Source organism: Acanthopagrus latus, chromosome 7 (genome assembly GCF_904848185.1).
Source record: "Acanthopagrus latus isolate v.2019 chromosome 7, fAcaLat1.1, whole genome shotgun sequence".
Lineage (NCBI taxonomy): Eukaryota > Metazoa > Chordata > Actinopteri > Spariformes > Sparidae > Acanthopagrus > Acanthopagrus latus.
The window spans coordinates 5,771,865-5,793,590 of NC_051045.1; the positions used below are offsets into that span (position 1 = coordinate 5,771,865).

Genomic DNA, 21,726 nt, shown 5'->3' on the forward strand with positions numbered 1-21,726 from the left:
CAGTACAAATTCAGTAGCAGTCGCACCGACAAAGGTTATCCCACAAAAAATGACTTAAATTTCCCCAAATTAATCATCTTAATTAGACAATATTAGACAATGTAAGGCCCTTCTGTACATTATTCACCTTATAAGTAAAGTAAATAAAATATCTGAGTGTCTACTGACTCCACCACTGCTTATCAATACTGCTCAGACATCCAGGGTGTAGTTACTGACAGAGCCCAGCAGAGGGAGTGGAGAGGGTGAAGATACAGTACAGCTGTCTTACAATGAAACACAGGCATTTCTACTGTTTGTAAAGAAAATATGTAAAATTACAAAAACATACGAGTGGATTTGTGCTTTGACAGATCACTACCCAGCAAACTATACCCTCTATTTCTATTATTTAAGAAAATGTATTCTTAAATAATAGAAATTAAATAATCTAATTGATTTAGCATAACACAACATATACACCATACTCAATAATACATGTTATATATTTATTTCACTATAGTTTCTTCCATAAGTAACACACTGACAGAATGTATCATTTAGATGCAGGTTTCAGACACTTTCTGCAAGAAGAACAAAATAAGAATCCAATTTAAGATCCTTGTATTCACATTTAGAGCGTTGCGATAAAATGAATTTTGAAATGTGCTACTTTTACTTTAAACAGCCTCAGTAAAGTAACTAGAGTCTGAAGTTGTTAAATAACTGTAGCGGAGTGAACAGGACAATATCTGCATCCATAAGAATGTGGAGTAGAATAAATGAAGTAGCTGTGAATGGAAATACAAGCGCCTCGAAATTTAACTCAAGGAAAGTAACTGAGTAAATGTACTCAGTTACATTTCATCACTGAGTTACACCAGAGCCAGCTGTTTAAATCTGCTTTTCTTTTTGCCCTTTTAATTTTTGGTTTTGCCTCTTGCTATTTTGTTTTTCTTTTGTGAAGCACTTTGTGATGTCTGTTCTTGGTACTGTATAAATAAAGTTATTATTATTATTATTATTATTATTATTATTATCATTATTATTATTATTACAAAACTTCTTTAAGCTCACATTTTATCAGGAACATGGGATAGAATCTCATCAAATGCGGGTCTGTGGCCTAATTTGTGTTAGTTTAGGGGCAAAATATCAAATACAGTTATTACAGCCTCAGCTTCAGACAGCAGGCTGTAATTTTCTGATGGTAAATCCCAGAAATATGATGCTGGTGCCAATGTTCTTGATCTATGAGACCATTCAGGCCAAACAATGACATGACATAGAGATTTGAGTTATCTCTTCCATCAAGCTCAGCAGCCTATTAGAGAATAATCATGTGTTCAGGGTGAACAGGAGGGGGAAAAAGTTGCATGTTCTTCAGTCCCAAGGTGGCAAGACTCTGGCATGGCTCCTTGCAGGCAGGCAGGCAGCAAGAGTAAGGATTGGGTTGTATTTTTGGAAGGGTGTGTGTGTGTGGATTGGTCGCCTTGTTAGGTCTGCTGAAATATTTCCAACAGCAGCGACCGTCAGGAGATAGCTGGGTGGCAGGGACAGGGGGGAAAAGGGGCTTTTCTCTGTGGCCACCTGGAAAAAGCCATGTAAGATCCCTGGCTTATCAAGACACACATTCAGATATAATTCGATTAATTAACAGGCATTAATCTAATCAAAATGTTGTAACAGCACAAACATTCGAGGAAATTCTGTAGATCGATACCGGCGAAACCAAGAAGAAGAAAAGGAAGACGAGGAAGAAGAAAAAGAAGAAGAAGAAGACACTGGAGTGAAATTAAGTTTGCGTAAAGTGTGAAGTGCGCGCCGGAGCTTCATGGACACGCTCAGAAGCCCCCAAACCAACTCCAGAAGAAGAAACCCCCACAAGTTCGGCACCGAGGATATCTCCAACCGGTTTTGATGTCAGGTGAAGGTGAAGCGAGGCTGACGGAGGTTTTATCTTTAGCCAGGTAACAGACTAAAAGTGCTCTGCTTTCTGTTCGGTGCGTAATTTGGGCTGCGGTGAGGCATGAGTGGAGGTCGCTTCGAGTTTGACGACGGCGGAGCTTACTGCGGCGGCTGGGAGGGAGGCAAAGCCCACGGCCATGGCATCTGCACCGGACCCAAGGGCCAGGGCGAGTTCTCCGGATCCTGGAACTACGGTTTCGAGGTGGTGGGGGTCTACACCTGGCCCAGCGGAAACACCTACGAGGGGTACTGGTCGCAGGGGAAGCGTCACGGTCTGGGACTAGAGACCAAAGGACACTGGATTTACAAAGGGGAATGGACTCATGGCTTCAAAGGCAGATACGGAGTCCGGATCAGTGCCGGCAGTGGAGCAAAGTATGAAGGGACGTGGAATAATGGGCTCCAGGACGGGTACGGGACAGAAACATATGCGGATGGAGGTGAGAAGAACTGAGAGTTTTTAATTTGTTGTAGAGTGAAAACAGAAATTATTGAGGTGTTTTACTTGAGTTAAAGAAGCAACACCGGCCAAGTAAAGTACAAGTACCTTACATTTCTTCTTTAAATGCAGTAATCGAGTACTAAATATACTTTGTTACATTCCATTACTGGTTCTCTGCATTAAAGGGCAGCTTTGACATTGTTTTTGCCAATGTGTTTTCAGGTCTTTGTGAGTACTGCAGGCGTGAAAAAAGTAGTATACATTATTTTGTGGCTCCAGAAAAAGCTGCCTGTAATCTGATAAACTGCCTCCACAGGTGTCAATCAGTGTCTCAGTTGCATTGTGGGTAATGTAGGCCCCCAGTCCACTGGTGTCGTCGCACTCCTATAACACTGTTGGACTCATTTTGGAAATCGATGCGGAAAACCCAGAGACGTCACCTTTTTTTTTAATTCCTCAGATTCATCTTCCCTTTCAAAACATGCTGCCTACATTACCCAAAATGCAACTCAGCCTCTGAGTGACGTCACTGGAGGCAATTTATCGGATTACATGCTGCTTCCTCTGGAGCCACAGACAGATTTGTACTACTTTTTTTCCCCCACGTACACAGTAGTACTCATCAAAACCTGTGAATGTGTAAAATTGTTGGAATTACCCTTTAAGTTCCTGTTATTGTCCCTGTTGTAGTTAAGAGAAAGCAGCGTCGGAGGAAGTTTTCAACCTCACATTGTAAAAATACTCTGTTACAAATATAAGTTGTAACATAGTTGATTCCCTCTGAAATAAAATGGAGTAGATGTATCAAGTAGCATAATATTTAAATCTCCAAGTTTAATTGTTCTTTAAATACAGTATTCTAGTAAATAAAGTGGATCTCTGCACTAACCTCCTGTGATTTCACCAGTGGTAGCAGAGGTTCTTTACTATGTACAAGTAGTGATACTTCAGAGTAAAAATATTCTGTTAGGAGTAAAAGTTTCAACATGTAACTGAAGTGAAAGTACATAAGTCAAACGCTATGCTCAAGTAAAATATTGAGGTACTTTACATGAGTATTTCCATTTTATTCTGCTTTTTACGTCCACATCGCTACATGTATTTCATAACTTAAGTTACTAGTTAAGTTGCAGATTGCAAGTGGTTATTAAGGTGGAGGCGGTTTTAAATCTTTAAACACTGTTGGGCGATTAAGTTTTCATGTTTTATGTAAAATCCTAATCTTTGAAGTAATTCCACCTGTCAGACAAATGTAGTGAGAGAAAGCATCAAATGGCATGAAATGGAAAAATACTCAAGTAAAGCATAAACTTGTCCTCCAACACTGGAGCTCTGCATTAAGGTCCTGTGATTCCTACTACTACTACTAAGTACTAACATTTTTTTACTTCAGCAAAAGTTGTCATGAGCCTACCAAAATGTAAAAATACTCGAGTAAAAGTTCAGCATTTTTAATCTCATACTTACATCTAAAGGTATTATGAGCAAAATATGCATCCAAAGTAAACAGAGGCTACTCGTTATGCAGAATGGACACTTCTGGAAATGATTACTGATGTAATAACATTTATGTGTTTGTTGTATCTGATTGAGATTAAGATGATTTAATCTTTTTATGCCGTTGGTTTATATAAATGCATATTATATTTCATTTGTAACTAATAAATAAGTCTATTAGATAAATATAGTGCAGTAAAAAAGTAGTGTAAAATGGAAATGCAGAAGAAAAGATGATCCTCAAATTGTGCTTAATTAAAAAGTTACTTTCCATCCCTGGATGACACTGTAGTGTGGCTATTTAAATCATGCAACAGTAATAACCAACATCCCTCAAGATGAATGTGCTACATAGTCTGTTGCACCAAGTTCATTGCAGGCGACGTGGAGACAAATCACAGACGAACAGAAACAGAGCCGTCTCCAGAAGAAACTATCACCCTGCTGCTGTCAGTCAAGAGCTCACAGCTCACAGCTTGATGGAAATCAAACCCGACAGGAATCTTTCCGTTTTGTTGAACCACATCGTCATTAACAGAGGAACTATTCCGATCCTTAACTTAAGTAAAAGTCGGTATACTGACACGTGAGAGTGCTCAGTTACAGGAAAAAAGGCTACACTCAAAGCGAGAGTTGGTTATCTCACAAACAAGTTTTTACTCCTTAGATACTCTCTGGGGGCCTCTAGTGCTTCATCCGTTTCACTCTGTAAAGGGAAGCTAAATATGTTAGACAATTAAAATCGATTGTGGTGATCTCTGCTTGTACAATAGCTGTGGTTTCCCTCCTTAACAGCTGACTCATCAGCTCTAAGCCCAGTCTGGTGGAAGTTGTTGGGGGGGGTGGATGTGATAGCACCAGATGTCAGGATGTAATAATAGCCCAACAGCCCCATGCCCTCCTGTCCTCACGGGCTGAGGCCTAGCTGTCACTATAATCCACGCTCATGTCAATTTTAGCATGAGACCAGACCTATAGATGACTTGTCAGTGAGGACATTAATGAATGAGTCTTTGCACGATGAAGATATCCATGACATTCTGAGTAGAATTTAAAGTGTCTGTAGTTTTATATGGAGTGAACTATTTTTGCTGCATAGCTTTAGCAATCCTTGTTTAAAGGCCCAGTATATAGGATCGAAGGAGATCTTTAGGCAGAAATGGAATATAATGTCCATGATAACGTTTTCTTTAATAACCTTACCATTAGCACAAGTCTTCTATATCTACAGATGTATGTTTCTACAGTAGCTCAGAAGGGACAAACCTAACACTGACTCTAAAGAGGGTCTTTCACATTCTTCAAGTTTTCAGCGACCACCACAGGGAAGTGTGAGACGAGGCGTGTTCAATTAGTTGAAATCTGCAACCTCACCCCTAGATGCCACAAAATCCTAGCTAGCTAATTAGCAGGAAACATAAAGTCCAGGTGATGCTACTGTGGATGTCATTCATTTGGCAGGTATTCGCTCATAAACCAAAGTATTGGACATTTTTACCTCCTGGTGATGCTTTACTTCTTTTACCATCTTCGTTTGAAAAAGACTGAACACTGTGGGTCGATTGCCAGCAACTCATTGCTGTTTGCTTCCTTAACTTGAGTTTTCAAATGTGTCTATGTTACGTTACTTCAGTCCACTATGTTATTTAGTTAGATGTTCTCACCGTTGACTCGTGGCTTCACACTGGACCTGTATGGTGTTCTCCTGAGTGAAAGTTATCTCTGACCTCTAAACTTCAGACTTGTCACTATTACGTAACTTCTCCTCACTTCCTCCTTTGCAGTTGTAATAATTACCACAGCCACTAGAGTTCTCCATCTAACAAGAAGTGTAAACATATATGTTGCATTACGCTACTTTCATCGTTGACCTATGTGATTGAGTTTCTGATGAGGATGGGCTGCCAAATGAATGTTAGAACTTTGGCCTGGGATGCATTTAATGCATTGTGTTTTCTGATGTTTCCAGGTACTTTCCAAGGTCAGTTCACTGGTGGGATGCGGCACGGGTACGGAGTCCGTCAGAGCGTTCCTTATGGCATGGCAGCAGTCGTCCGCTCCCCTCTTCGTACCTCCCTGACCTCCCTACGCAGCGAACACAGCAATGGCACCATACTGCAGCAAGACATCCCCATCATCACCACCACTAACGCCTCAGGTGAGGAGACACCCGTTGCGACGCCTACCCAGCTTGGACCATCCCGTGGAGGCTTCGCCCTCACTCTCCAGGTCGACCCAGAAGCTGTCAAACCCAAGAAGAAGGGCCTGTTCCGCCGGGGATCCCTGCTGGGTAAGCTGAAGAAGTCAGAATCAAGTAGCTCTCTGTCCAGCCAGAAGAGCAAGATCAGCTTCCTGAGGACGGAATCAGCTCTCAGCTCCAACGCCAGCGACACCAACTCCACCATCAGCATGGACGAAAGCCTGGCTGGGGCCGAGGATTTCCCCCCAGTGGAGGCCGACATTGACGCCACCACCACAGAGGTCTACATGGGCGAATGGAAGAACGACAAGCGCTCGGGATATGGAATAAGTGAAAGGTCCAGCGGGCTGAAGTACGAGGGCGAGTGGCTGAACAACCAGAGACACGGCTACGGCTGCACCACCTTCGCCGAGGGAGGGAAGGAGGAGGGCAAGTACATGAACAACATGCTGGTGAAGGCCATGAAGAAGAGAGTGATCCAGCTGAAGGGAACCAAGATCAAGCACAAGGTGGAGCGGGCGGTGGAGGGCGCTCAGAGGGCAGCAGCCATCGCCAAGCAGAAGGCGGAGATCGCTGCTTCCAGGTAAGGACAGATGAGTGGAGGGATGATTCTCCTTGTTGTTTCTAAGGTTACTCAAAGGGAAGAGGATGAATGCAACAATTCAGAGTCACAAACTCCCTTCACTGATTCTGAATGCTGCTCACAATAATTCTCATAATGGGAAACAAAACCAAAGAGTAATTAGGTTTGTTTAATAGTATGTCATATAAGAAATAACGAGTGCACAGGCTGAAGTGACCGTTAAGTGGAACCACAGGATTTAATATCACACTCTGAAGAGCACATCAAGCCTATCATGGCTCTCCGTAATGAATGTAATACAAGTTGTCAGGACTTGAATGTTGCTAACACTGTTAACACTGTTACCTTAAACTTCTGTCTGAACTGGCAGTGTGCTCTATCGGACCTTTCATCAACGAAGACTGGACCAACTTTAAAAGCAGCGATGATGTCCCAAAATCCAACTGTGACGGTTCAAATAGCTGATTTCATCTTCCTCCTGTGTTCTTAGCGGCTGTAGAGATGTCAGAAAAATGCTTTTTAGAGCCGGTTCAGTAGTCATCGGTTAGCTTAGGTTGTAGCAGAGAGAGGATGCAAGTGTAAATAGTTGAAAACACAAATACAACAAGCATTCCAGCACAATATTTGGTTAATTTCTTGGTATATGTCTTAAAAATGAGACAAACTTTACCCGAAATTTTCTTGATAATTCTTAGTTCGTAGTCTGACAGTCACATTATTAACTCAACACGTCCTGAGTGTTCAGAGGAATCGGGCCACCACAACAATCCTGTCTCAGTTCACTAGACTTCGAGAGTTTCATCATTTGTATTTTAGTATTTCTGTTTCTGCACAACGGAAAAGATTTATTTTTATGTGTTTTAGCTTTTATGAAGCTACGGCAAGGAGACAGTTAGCATAGCTTAGTTTAGCCTAGCATAAAGACTGGAAACAGGAGGTTACAGCTAGCCTATTTGTCTGCCAGCCCCTCAAGAGCTCACAAATGATATAATGTCAAACTGATCCTTTAACTTCATGACAGACCAGTTCCATGAGCATGTATCAGTCTGACCTGTCGGAGAGCTGATCGTGAATAATCACCATGACTACCTGATTGTAAAATGTAGTGAATACTAGTACACTGAAATCAGTTCATATTAAATCAGGTCACCATACTGTAGTGAAACATATTTTCTTGATCATGCGAGCACACGTCTACCATCAGCTTGTCTGTGACCTTACAAGGCGGTGGTGTTTTTGTCCACAGTCATCTTCAGCACCTGAAGTAAGCCCAGTGTTTACAGCACTGATAGACTGCAGACCCCTGTCCCTGCAGATTGAAATCTAAATATTGTACTCGGAGGATAAGCAGTATATAAGAGTTATGGGCCGTGTTCATTGTATCAGTGCTTTAGGCTCACCTACAGCAAATCCACGGGCGTCTGGACGGAGCTGAGAATGGAAGCAAACACTTTCTGTAGGACTGCTTTCAGAAACACCGTGGTGGCCTTTACAAGCCAAACATGACCTCATATATACTGTATCTTCACCAGGTTCTTGTCAAACTACAAACTACTGGAAGACCAATAGTGGAATGTGACTAACTAACTTAAATGTACTACAAGGAGATTCTAACTAAATAATTAATTCAGTAATATTTTTTGTAGCAGAAGACGAATTGAGGCAGCCTGAGAAAAGAAGCTGCTCTGTAGTCTGGTGGTACGGCACTAATGCAAAGTTAGTATGTTTCAGCATCTCTATATATCAGTTTTTAATCCTAAAAAACCACAAATACAAAGCCGACAGTTGCTATGTATCCTGCAAACAGCTATTCAATAAAGAAAGATATTAATAAAAATAGTTGATTGCTTTCATTCACTTGCCTTCAAATCTGCTAGCCAGATCTAAATCTTACAGACATGAGAGTGTCATGCTCATACTGTTTTTAAAACTATGTTAACAAAACTAGTATAGCACTCAGCAGACTGCATACCTCAGCCAAGGCCCGACAGTCCCCTTTTGTACTGACTCACAGACACCAGCCACCTTAATACATCTGAACTTTTTCATCAAGCTCCACTCATCATTCCCTGAGAAAATAATGGAAATGTCGACGCCTTCCCTCACACTATTTGAAACACGTCTATTCTGGGCTGAGACCAATCTTACATCCAAGTTTTATGAAAATCTGTTCAGAAGTTTTTTGTGTAATACTGCAGACATCGGTCATAGAGGTTGGAAAATACAGAACATTTGTATGTATTAAATCACTCACTCTCAGTCTCTATGGCTCGTTGCAACTTATGAAAAAGCTCCTTGTTGTCATTGAATTGTTAGCACCTCAACAAAAGAGACATTTTACCTTCAAACCTGTCACATGGTTTCATTTAAATCCCTGTTAGATCATCCATAATGTAGAGACATTAAAGTAAAAAGAAATGTATGTCTCTGAACTCTGTTTCTTCTTCTTTCCTTTCCCATTAATCAGTTTTTGTGCATAAACTTGTTGAGCAGAGTTGCCTGAGGACACAATTGAATATCACTGTAAACTGGCAATAAACTTGAATGGTATCTCAGAACCACTCATATATATCTTGTGACCCTTTAGGGGAGCCTTAACCTTTGGTTGGCAACCACTGGATTAAACTACCAAGCTGTATTTGAAATAGTTTGAACTATCTCCACCGTGACCAGCTTCAGCAGTAGATCCATCAGTATTAACAAGTAAAACTTATTTTTAGTAGTGTATCAGTCACAGTGGGCATTTTCTGCACAAAAAGTACATTTTGTTGATAGTAATTCTGTAATTTAAATTAGGATTTTAAATGCAGGACATTTTTGCTTCATTGTGTTGCTAACAGTCCGCCTTGTGTGGTCCTGAACGTTGCATTAAAATCGGTTATTATATAAACAGTGGAGACATGACACGTCTGTTCCTGGCAGTGGTTTCATCACTCTGTGATCCTTTGGCAGTGAGGTCGACTGTTAAAAATACATGTACAACCAGTGCGCTGCATGGGACGGCCAGACCTGGCCCCTTCAAGTCCAGTTAGCTAACGTCCAGTGGCATTCAGACACTCTGTGGACATTGTTCGGTTGCGTGGGCCGTGCTGAAGGAGGACCTGTGTTGCAGGACAGGGTGTAAATGACGCACACACACAGGGGCCCTGTGGTCACAGAGGAGCCCTGACTAAATATGGACAGGCACACTCTTGCTGTATCACAATCACAGGGGAATGCAACAGCTGATTATCCCCCCTCCCCCTCCGCCTCCAAACACCATCTTTCCTGCCTAGTCACAGACATGCACTGTTTCCTGATGGTGAATCTGAGCGGCTCTTTTGTTTTTGTCTGCGCACTTATTTCAGGCTTGCTCACCTTTGTCCAGTTTTAGTGAATCAAACACCTGTCCAGTTTGGACAAATCTCTGTCTGAAATTAGCACTCTGCCTGCTGCTTTTCTCTGTTTCTTTACACTGTGCGCTTTAGCTTTTAGCTCGGCTGCTCACCAGCAACAGTTAGAGATCACAGATCTCGGTCCAACCAGCGTCAGCAGTGGTGTCAAATGGTTCCATGGATATAAATATGACACAGCTCATAAGCAAGTGCTTGGGTATAAAGGGTTAGCGTGTATATGTACCACACCTAGCTTTAGTTGTGCAGCTTGGATTACATACTGTACTGCTGATACGAGCATTTTGTGTTGGTGAGCGATCAGCGGGGCGTAACATTTGTAAACACAGGTCAGCCCTGACCACAGATCGGGACCATTCACACCCTGTTTTTTTATGAGTTACTTATTTTGAACGAGAAATAATGTGGCAGAGGAAAAATTAGCTGATGAGTAATGGGAGAAACTGATGAGATCTCTGTAGATGAGACCTCTTAGCAATGTTGCAATAATGAGGTTGCAATTAGTCCTTAATGTCTGTGTATTTTGGCAAAGTGATTCAATTATACCCTGCAACATTTAGTCGTCTTTTAATAGAAACTAAATCACTCTTTCACACGCCCTCCATCTCACACACACACACACTCTCACACACACACTGCAACACTGTTGAATAGGACCCTCCACAAAGATCCAGTGGCACATGCCAGACTGACAGAGTATCTCTTGCCATCAGCAGCCTCCGGGGCAACTGCAGCATGACAAAAAAACAAATGTTATAAAACAGCAGGGCAGCAGGACCTATCTGAAGAAAAGCTTTTACATGTGCTGAGCTCTAAATTAAGATTTAATGTGCAGATTACTCTTTGATCTCTTAGCTTTGAGTGTTGACGGCAGGTTGTTCCTACAGCTGACGTCTCTTCGCTCCTCAGAGTACAACAAGCATCTCCTGAAGGCGCCCCTAAAAGCATAGGGGGGTATTTAGGTCACAGTGTCAAATGTCATGTTTGGTTGCAGAGAAGCACTGGAAAACCAACACAGTTAGTCAACTTAAAGGGCCGTTCTGGCAAATGTCCTTTTGTTCTATTGTTGGTGAGGGCTTGAAAAAGAAATCTGAGAGAGAGATCACCTCCATTTCCTCTGCCAGAGGTGCTGGAAAGTAACTAGGTACATTTACTTAAGTATGTCAGTTTAATTTTGAAGTACATGTACTAGGAAACTTTCTTTGTGCTTCACTCCATTCATTGGTATATAAAGGAATTCAAATTATGCACATTAATGCATGAACAATTACATTGACCAAATCATCTGCTTCACTGCTGACAACTTAAGAACGTATAACCAACACTGACAGTGGATCACATGTTTGGGTGAAAACGGAAAAGGATTAGCTTGTAGGGAAGAATTCACATGAAATGATGCTGCAGTTTCCCTTTGGCTCCAGCAGGCAGCTGTTTGGGATGAAAAATGTCTGAAAACCCACCGTACAACACCTGCTCTGTACCACAGAGGACAGAAAACGTGTTCATTTTTGACCGTGTGGCCTGTGGACGGACTCCAAATGAATGCTAATGTGGCCCTCTGTCCTTTGTGTGTGTAAATAAGCAACTGTCTGCCAACAATTTTGGCATTTCAGCTTAAAAGTTGGTGAAATGTCAATGTTGTGAGCGTGTATCTCCTCACTGCAAGATTACCTTTAGGTAGCCCCAAAACCACGAATACCACATATGATTTTCTCATGTAATTCATTGATTCTTGATTTGTTTTGTTTTTTTAATTTATGTGGTTGTTTTTTTAAGCTGGAATAACAGTTAATACAGTGGCTGAGGGATGCAGCAGGGCCGAGGGTTGAAAAGTCACTCAGATGTTCACAAACACTCAACAGCTGATCAGTGTTCAGTCCGAGGTCAGGTGCGTCTGATCAGTCACAACAGTCCCCATATTAGCTCTGCCACCTACCATACTGCTAGCTAATTTTAGCAGCTATAACGACAGTGGAGGATATATTATTACATTGCTGGTTCTCTATAAATATAAGGTGGCATTAGGGAAACTCCATGTTAAGCTGCTCTTTACTTCCCAGTGGTGATATTGTGACTTGTGATATTTACTCATGCATCATACTGCATTTCAATAACTTTACTTCTTATTTAGGAACAAAGCTGTTTTTTCTTTGCAGTGCAATGTAGGAGTGAGCTGTTTCTGCACACTAAAGGACATGTGATGGTATCGCCTCTCAAGTCTGATGTTTCAGCACTTTACTGGTACTAACAGTAGTGTTGGCACGGACACACTGTGGGTTGTAGCAGCTACTGAAGTCACTTGGCTGCATCGAGCCATCTTCCACCTGCCTTCTTTTTAGTGTTGGTGCTGATTCTGCTTTAGCTCGACACTCTCTGCAGTACTTGTTGTTATTTGTCTCATGAGCTTTTGACATAAGTTTTATTTGGGATACCCAACAGAACCCGAAGTTCAGTTTTACAGTTCAGGCCTGTTTGTAGGTAAAGCGATAGAGTGCTGCCAAAATGAGGATGACCTACACTTGATATTGTGCCTGAACACATCACAGACAGACATTATTTTGTACATTGCAATATCGGTATCTACTGCAAGCTTGATCAATCTAGGTCAAACTTTTTGCACTTGTGGACCAATCTGGACCATCTTCACCTACTTTAAAAATCGGTCACACTCTATTTATATTCATTTTCACACTCTCTATATATTTTAATAGTTTTATTAAATGTTTTAAGTACTTTTCAAAGTGGATGCATTGACGGCTACTTCATAAATGGAAATTAGAAAATTAAGAAATTCAAAGTTGTATTCCCAAACGCGTTCCTTTTATCAGACTGTGTGTGTTGTTTTTGTTGTGTCGTGTTCGTGTGGTATGATTTAGTTTCAGCATGCCTCGGAAAATGTGAATATGACTCTACCTTGTAATGAGTGATTTCAGTGTCATTATAAACGTGTGGGATTTGTGAGAACAGGCTGAAGGGATTCCTGGAACAGGAGGTGCTGATTGTGTGTGGACAGGTGGAGCTCATCCATCTCTAACAGGGAACCTCAGGAGTCTCTAATTGTTCCAGTGGGAAGCACCTTCCCCACCGAGTCTTCAAGTGGAGCAGGCAGCTATTTTCAGCTCAGTGTAAAGTTACAGTATGTGAAGTATCCACAGAGTAATCACAATCAGTAATTCTCACAGTTAATAGCAGCAGCCTTGAACTCTTCGCACTCAGACGCTGGTTTTCAGTCGCGCGAGCGGTGGTGGCTTTGTTGTTGTCAGTCCAGACTGAATTATTCCAGCAGATATTTGATACGAGGCCATGCAGTTTGTTTATAGGCCTCCAGTAGATGAAGCCAGCTGACTTTGGTGATCCTCTGAGTTTCCAACAGCAGGTGAAATGTTCTCAGTCAGGTGAACATTTCCACTTTTGCACAACAACATAGTTCAGATATTTACATTGTCCAGAGGATGGATCCTCTGACTTTTTGCATCTAGCGCTGTGATCCATCCAGTGATTTGTTTCACTACTAAACGCATGCAAAACTCACATTCTCACACACTGTTTTGTGCTGATAATAGTATCATTACATCTGCTAAATATCAGCATGATGTTAGCATTTAGCTCAAAGCCTCACTGAGCAGATGAGTTATGTAAATATTGTTACTGTTTGTATTGTGAAAGATTGCTCAACCATTTTTGTTTTATTCACGGTAATTTCATTTTAATAAGCTATAAAAGAAAAAAAAACTGTTACAAAGTTTGTTTATAAGAACTTCTGCACAGTCAGTTCCAGCTGCCAGTCGTCTGCCTGGAAAAGACTTCACAGTGATTCGGTCTGTACTTACGTCCCCAGATGGTTGGTGCAGGGTGCTTCTTTCTCTCTGTTCAGCTTCAAACTTGGTGACTGGTGAAGCTGCTACTGACAGTATCTGCCAAAAGAGCTTTTGTCAAACACTAGAGTCAAGTTTTCCAACTGCATATATATAAAATAATGACGTCTCTAGCAGCTACTAAAACATCTGATCCCTCTCAAGTTTAATTTGAAGAATATCATATTATTAAATGGTGCGCTGTGTAGTTCCGAGAACATTTTAATCATTGACTGATTTTTTTATGCCTAAACAAACTAAATTTACGATCTCTCTCTATTTTCATGACTGAATAAACTGAATAGACAAACAAACGCCATTTCATACCTTTTTGCTTTGTTTACTTTCGGTGGACCCTGCCACCTTTCTAACTTAACCTCATTAATATTGTTGAGGCGGCTGTAGCTGTAGGTAGAGCGGGTCGTCCAGTAATCAGAGGGTTGCTCAGAGGGTTGCTGGTCCGGTTCCCAGGTTCCCCCAGTCTGTCGAAGTATCCTTGGGCAGGAAACTGACCCCAAATTGCTCCTGATGAGCAGACTGCACGGCATCCGCCATCAGTGTGTGAATGTGACGAGTGTTGTGAAGTGCTTTCAGCGGTCAGTAGACAGGAAAGAATAGAATATAGAAATGCAATCCATTGTAAATTCTGAGTTTGACTTTCTGCTCCAAAACTACATAGTGTCCCTTTAAACAGAGGATTTAGAGTTAGAATGAACAGACTGTTGAACTGTTAAATCAAAGTTTGGTTTCTTCGTAAGCTTCGCTGCTTCTTTGTGGAAGAATTTATAATGTCTGATGTGATATATGTTGCAGTATTGTTTATCGAGGGGGTTAAATGTTTTATGTGTTCAGTTGAGAGATATTTTTGTAAGATACGGCAAAGATTTTAGTTTAAATCGTCAAAAAGAAAATGAACAAACGTTGAGGTTGAAGAAATAACAGCGTTAATGTTGCGTCAAAGACATGTTTGTATTGTGTTGCAGAGATCAAGAGAAGAAATACTCGATTGTTCATTTTCTTTATTTAACAAAAAATAAAATCCTACACCTTCTGAATTCAATGAGGTCTTTGCAGAGCAGCAGTATTGAAATATTCTGGGGAATATATCTTCAATTCTGTTCACCTTTCAATGTTGTGTTGTGTTTTAAGATTCTGACAATGAAGTCAAATCAATCATAATTGTTGTTGGTCGGGTGTCCTCTCCGTCTACCTGTCACATTAAATGTGTTGTGATGGAGCCGTCGGTGACTTGCCAGCAATAACTCATTGTCTTGGTGGAATCGATAAAAGCATAATTTATTTCTGTCCCAGCCGGCAGCAGAAAGGGACATCACTCCTCTCTCGATAGCTAATAATACTAATGAGCCATATGACCGGCAGTGTCCCACCTCTGGCCCTCGTTTCAACATGATTGAATACTATAAACAGTCCCAGTGCTGTCGGCATTTTTGGTCAGCATTAAACCGTTTTAAGCCATCATCTGCTACAGCTGCGAATAATTATTTTATTATTTGTTCATCTTAAGATTATTTTCACATTAAATCAATTTAATAGTGTCTTTTTCTGGTTTTAATGTCTTTTTATACAGGTTAAACAAACAAAAGTTAATAAGTGACCTCAGGAGTTGCTAACGACCAGTTTTTTTTTACCCTTGGCCAGAGCCAAACCAAGCTGTTCCCCCCTGTTTCCAGTCATTATGCTAAACCAAGCTAACCAGCTGCTGCTGTGGTTTAGCCTACTGTATTAAACAGACATGTGGAGACAAGAGTTGTATCTATCTTCTGATCAAAACTCTTGGCAAGACCAAATTCTGGGAAATGACTTTCAGATTATGACTCGTGCTCAAAACAGCAACAGCGAAACAAAACATCTGGATGATTGTTGTAGTACCATGTTTGAACTGTGCTGCATCTGTCCCGTGCAGGACGATCCATTCGAAGGTCAAGGCAGAGGCAGCTGAACAGGCTGCTCAGGCCTCCAACAGTGAGTCCAGCATCGCCAGACTGGTGGCCAAGGAGCTCTCCCCTACCTTCTACCAGCCAGGTCAGTGGACCAGTCATCCAAGAGGAATACTGCAAAATGGATCACATTGTTACCTCTGTGAAATAAGACAATACAGTGCAGGAACAAAGACTCAAAGTCTCAAAGCACAGATTTATTCAAGCAGCTATTTTCACCTGAAATTGGATGTCACAAATTATTTCTCTTGTATATTTAATTTTTACCATCGCACTCAAATGACATAAATGCACACTGCAGACAAATCCTCTTTATATTTGTGGCATCAATACAAACATGACACACAAATCTACCTTTTTGTTTCAGCTGAGATTGTATGATATTAACAGCAGCTTCTTATTTACTGCGCAACATTTTTCAAAGGAGAAGGCAAATATAAACTGATAACGGCTCACCACTCATCTAGTTTATAATGTGTCCCTGTGCATACCTCCAGCATGAGCCAGTGGATCCTTGGCTGAGGCTCCCCACAAGGGTAGACGCATTTGAATGTCTAAAAAAGGAACATCTTATTGGGTCGAAGGGGTCGTATCAGTTTCATCAGTCTGGCAACACACACTTACATTCACAGGAAAGCAGGACAGTCATCTGGGAGCTGCTTGCTTTTTTCTGACTTTCAGCAGAGGCCTTAAAGCAATCAGACACAAACAGAGAGTCATCCAGCTTTCTGAGCGGCTGCCCGAAATTGTCTCTGACTAATACTACAAATGGACAAGGCCTGGCTGAGTCCCGCTTTGCATTCTTCCATGAAAGATCTCTCACCAAGGAGACAACAACACAGACACACAGTGTCAGCGTGACCATCAGTTACGTTTGTACCAGGAAAACAGCCCTTAAACCGCACAATTTTAAGGATAAGTCTGGTGATATTATGCATTTATTTTATTAATTTTCAATAAATGACAGGGAATGATCGAACCCAACAGTGAACTGATACCACTAAAAAGTGCCATCTGTGTAACCACAGCCTGATTTTTCATATTCCTCTCTACTGTGGGCACATATTCCTTTATAACCATGAAAACAAACAATTTAGTTTATGCTGAGTGGATCCAGTACACAGTCCTGCTGCTGTAAATGTTCACCGAGCACCTATAGCGTATTCATCCGCAGCTGGAAAAAGCCAATTTTAGTAGTTCATGCTTAAAACAAATAGTCATTTAGCAGTTTTAACCTGTCATATTAAAGGTCAAGTTCACACACAAATAAAGATTCAGTCATTATATATTCACCCTCATGCCGATGGAAAGTTGGGGGAAATTTCATCGTCCACAAAACATTTTGAGAATGCTGCTACGCTGCCTCGCTGTGAAGCTCCAGAAATGTTTTGTGGACTATGAAACTTTCCATCAGCACAAGGGTGAGTGGATAACGACTGAATTTTAATTCTAGGGTGAACTTACCTTGTAGGAGCTCTGATATAAGCTCTTTGAAAAACAATCCATTTCTGAATTAACACATGCGCTGATGTTGAGAGTTATTATTAATTGTTGCTACCTGTAACAGCCTCTGGAAGCATAATTAAGTTGTCTTAAAAGATCCAAAGTCTCTCCCCCTGTAGCTGTTTCCTGGTGTTTAGTCAAAGGTGGTTAATCTGGTTGAAGGATAGCAGGGGATAAAAAGAGAGTTTCTTAAATTAAGTCTTGTAGTTATTTCTTAATGTAATTTAATATAATTTGTCCTGCAGGGGAGAGAGAGAAAAGAGAGCTCAGTGACAACTTTGGAACCTCGATAATACTTTTTACATGATAATGGCATTGATAAAGCCAGAGATCAACGCTTATCGTTGCTTTTAATATATTGAATCTGTAAAGACTAATCTCCTGGTTGAACTGGTCTCACACAGGTCCTGAGTATCTGAAGAAGAGAGTGTTACAGGAGGCTGTGGAAGGCAGTGAGAACACAGACATTGTACTGCACGAGCCGCTGCTGGCGGAGGAGGAGCCCCTGCCCACCCCACCGGAGAGCCCTCTCATGAATGAACTGGACAGCCTCATGCCTGGCTCATCCCCAGGCCGCACCCCCTCCCCCAGCCCAGGCATCATCAGCAAGGAAGACCCCAAACTCCTCAGTCCAGGAAGCTGGAACGACGACAAAACCAGTAAAGGTGGTGGTAGTAAGGGTGGCAGTAAACCCAACAGCAAGCCCAATAGTCGCCCCACTACCCCTTCAGCCTCTGTTTCTGCTCCCACCTCGGCTGCACCTGAGGGCGGAGGGGCCCCCAGCAGCCGTGGCCCCTCCCGCACCCCCAGTCGTCAGAGCAACAAGATCGAGCAGGGCTCTGACCTGGAGATCAAGCCCCTGCAGAAGTTTGACTCTGAGGTTAAAACTCCAGACGTCGCTCCTGCTGCCCCTGTAAGAAATAGCCTCATCGCTCCAGATGAAGAAGAAGCACCACGCCCTGCCTCCAAAGTGTCCGCCAAAGCTGTCACCCCCGAGCCTAAACCCGCAGAGGTCAAAACTGAAAGAGCTCCATCAGTCCACGAGCGAGTGCCGTCAGTCTCTGAGAACAAAGTGGAGTCCAGGGAGGTGAGCAGGCCTTCCAGCAAAGCAGAGACGACAAAGCCATTACCGAAACGGCAACCCAGCCCAGCCCCGTCCCCAAAACCTGCGCCCAGTCGTGAACCTAAAACAGCTCCAAAGCAAGTGGAAGCCAAAGCTATCATCGCCAAACCAGCCCTGAAGGTGGACTCCAAAGCAGACGTCAGACTGAAGTCTGTGGTGTCGAACTCAAGCAGCGAGGTGACTGTGGAGTCTTTGGAGCTGGAGGTAAGACAGTAAATATACACTCTGACTCACATTTGATTATTTATAGGCATGTTAGCAGCGTATCTATAGGGTGTCAGTCTGTCAGTCAGTCCACCACTTTTGTCCAGATTAGAATATCTTAACAACTGTTTACTAGATTGCCACGAAATTTTCAGACGTGGTCGTGGTCCAAAGAGGAAGAATCCTACTGACACTGTCGATCCCCTGAATTTGAGATGTGATGGTTTGTAGCAAAAAGTTCTTGACATGACATGGACAACATGTGGTCTGTCCATTTTACAGGGCTCTCTTTTCATACAGTATTGTCCAGCGTGTATGTATTTAAGGATACATTCACCCGTTAATAATAAGAAATCAGTTATTATCTTCTTACCCCCATGCCGACATTTGGTTTTAAATCATATCAAAGTAATAAACTGACATATTGGGAAATATGCTGATTTGTTTTCAAACCAAGAGTCTCCCAGCACCTCTACAGCTCACAGAGAAGATGAAACAAGTTAATTAGGGAGCTTTTGAGGTGCCAGAAAACAGATTTCCTTTGAATCTCTTGACGGAGCCTGGCGACCTGTTTCCCCTCGCTCCTGGCCATTATACTAAGTGATGGAAAGACGTGAGAGTTGTAAATCAAAAAAGTGTGATAGTGATTTTAATTCTTCACATTCAAGATATGACCTCATCTCTCATGTGTTCCTGTCTTTCTAGGGCCCAAACACCATCATGATCTGCATGGTTATCCTGCTCAACATCGGCCTGGCCATTCTCTTCGTACACATTTTGTCATGAGACACTGTCCACCTCCTCAGGTAGTAAAATATATACAAATTCACTAAACACTCCTCTTTTTGTAGGTGAGTGAAAGAGGCCCACTAAAAAAAAGAAAAACAAATCTATGCTGCAGGTCACCAGCAGTGTTGGAGAGAGATGGGCTGCCTCCTCCTCAGTTCGGACCGGAGATCAACCACACCGACCGCTGAGGAGAAAAAGAAGCCTCATGCAGACAGCCGCAGCTCCTCTTTAAGGTTTTTGTTGGTGTGACTGTGTGAGGCTCTGTGAAGCTCCTCTCTTTCCAGAGGTTTGACAAACTGAAGGACATTGAACGACTGAAAGGATTCAGTGCATCTGAATACGATGGTGTTTGTGTGATGAAGTCGGGGCTGGATGGTAGAGTATGTTCTCAGTACTGGAGAAGCGGGGAGGCACTGTAGAAGTCTCACAGTGTGTCACGGGCGTGTCGACATTTTACAAAAGGGCTTTTTAACCCAACAGTGGCTGGCTGTCACAGCGCCGGGTCAGGCAGATTGGACAAACTCAGTATTTGATTATGTTTTGTCACAAGATATGTTTGCTTGTCATATGTAATCGCCGGCTGAAGGAATGTTACAAAAAAATAAATAAATAACACATCCAGACTGAATATTCTCTCCACTTAAAAACTTGATTGTTGAGACACAACTGCAGCAGACGTGTGAAAGATTAGCGTGGTAACTGTTAAAATCATTGCTTTAATTATCTGCAAAGTGGTTAGAAAGCTGAAAAAGATTGATTAAGTAGAACTATGAAATGTGTCGTATCAAAACACTGTAAAGGCAAGTTATTGTTCTCATCTTGTTGCTCCTCAGACTCAGTTGCGAGTTACATTTCGGCTAATTACATCCTGCAAAATCTGTATCTGAGACTGTGGTGTACTACACTGTGAAATTTTCTATTTTCACTGGGATTTATATGCATTTGTTGTCATTCTGCTGCTTTGGTTTGGGAGCTGATAAACCAAATAGAGAAAGAAAATAGGAAGCTTATGAGTGTCACTGCTATTGTGTCCGTACTGTATGTTCCTCCTCAATGCTGTTTACCACCCAGGTGGTTTTAAATGAGAGTTGTGTATGTTTTGCGATAGGATAAGTAATCAGAAAATGAAGGCTGGGATTTTTCTTGTGTAAAACAATCACTGTATGTTGTAATAAGGTTGCTCATGCTACACATTTATATTAATACAATATTAGCATCAGGAAGTGGGTTTGGATGATGTGTTTGCCTGTGTAGGGTTCATGGATTCACCTATATTTTCAACGTCGATAAAAACCGTCCACACTCTTCCACTGCATTATATTAATGGCCTGTTGTGTCTCAGAGCCAAATGCAAGTTCAACTTTTGTATGCATGAGGGCACTTTGTGTGTATGTGTCTGTGTTTTTGTACCGTTTTGAAGTGCACATCTTTTTCAGAATTCAAAATATTCTGTCGCAGGATTTTTGTCAGAGGGAAAATGCAAACCTAAATTTATTTATCTCCCAAAGGAGTCAGAATACCTTGTGATTGTGAGATGGAGAAAAGCAGAATGATTCTTAACTCCAGGTCTTACATTGAGAAGAGCACTCTCCAGATGTGCCATTTGATATCTCTTCCCTGCTGTTTTATCCATCAATAGAGTTTTTCCAGAGGAGGACTTTAGCTGAAATTGTTTTAAACACAGTGCACTGCTTGTGCATCATTTTCATGCCAAAACAGAAAATCTACAAAATAAAACTGTATATTTAAAGTACATTTTGGGTGGATAGTTTATCCTTACTAACAAACAAATTGGCAGATGGACTCAAAGCTATGTGCAATAAACAGTATTCATGTAGTGTCATGTAGGAGCCATATTGTTTTGTCTGTTTTAGTGCATTTACTGAGATCAAATTAACATTGCTGAATTTGAGTTAAGAGCATTTGTGTAGCCAAACCTGGTGAAAATGAACAATGCTGAAATTAAAATAAAAACTTTTACAACATGTGTGTTTAATGTTTTGGTTAAAGCCTGTCTGTCTGCATCTTCACCTCCTTCCCCAGATTATATTTCTTCTAATTTTGTGTTGCGTTTAAATTCCTAAATTTATCCTATGATTTTCATACAATACCATTCTTTATCCAGAAGAAATCCAGACTAGCAGCAGAAGACCTAAGTATTTTTAAACGCCACCTGTCTGCCAGCAAGAGACACCCTGCCCCCCATCCGTCCCTTGGGCCAAAGTGAATACCAC

The 21,726-nt window shown here is 41.6% G+C and overlaps 1 protein-coding gene across 1 annotated transcript; it reads left to right on the forward strand.

The window, feature by feature from the left end:
- Nucleotides 1-1,106: 1,106 nt before the first annotated feature.
- On the forward strand, nucleotides 1,107-21,477 carry jph2 (junctophilin 2). The gene is made up of 6 exons (XM_037103084.1): nucleotides 1,107-2,387; nucleotides 5,856-6,669; nucleotides 15,840-15,958; nucleotides 17,781-18,703; nucleotides 19,409-19,509; nucleotides 19,605-21,477. The coding sequence occupies exons 1-5, from the start codon at nucleotides 2,009-2,011 to the stop codon at nucleotides 19,487-19,489; spliced, it is 2,316 nt and encodes a 771-aa protein (XP_036958979.1). The 5' UTR covers nucleotides 1,107-2,008; the 3' UTR covers nucleotides 19,490-19,509; nucleotides 19,605-21,477.
- The last annotated feature ends 249 nt before the right edge of the window (nucleotides 21,478-21,726 follow it).

Bases quoted from the DNA above. Each gene is read 5' to 3' on its own strand.
- jph2 (XM_037103084.1), top strand. From the start codon at position 2,009: ATGAGTGGAGGTCGCTTCGAGTTTGACGACGGCGGAGCTTACTGCGGC. The intron at 6,670-15,839 runs GTAAGGACAGAT...TGTCCCGTGCAG, and splicing joins GCGGAGATCGCTGCTTCCAG to GACGATCCATTCGAAGGTCA. The intron at 15,959-17,780 runs GTCAGTGGACCA...GGTCTCACACAG, and splicing joins CCCTACCTTCTACCAGCCAG to GTCCTGAGTATCTGAAGAAG.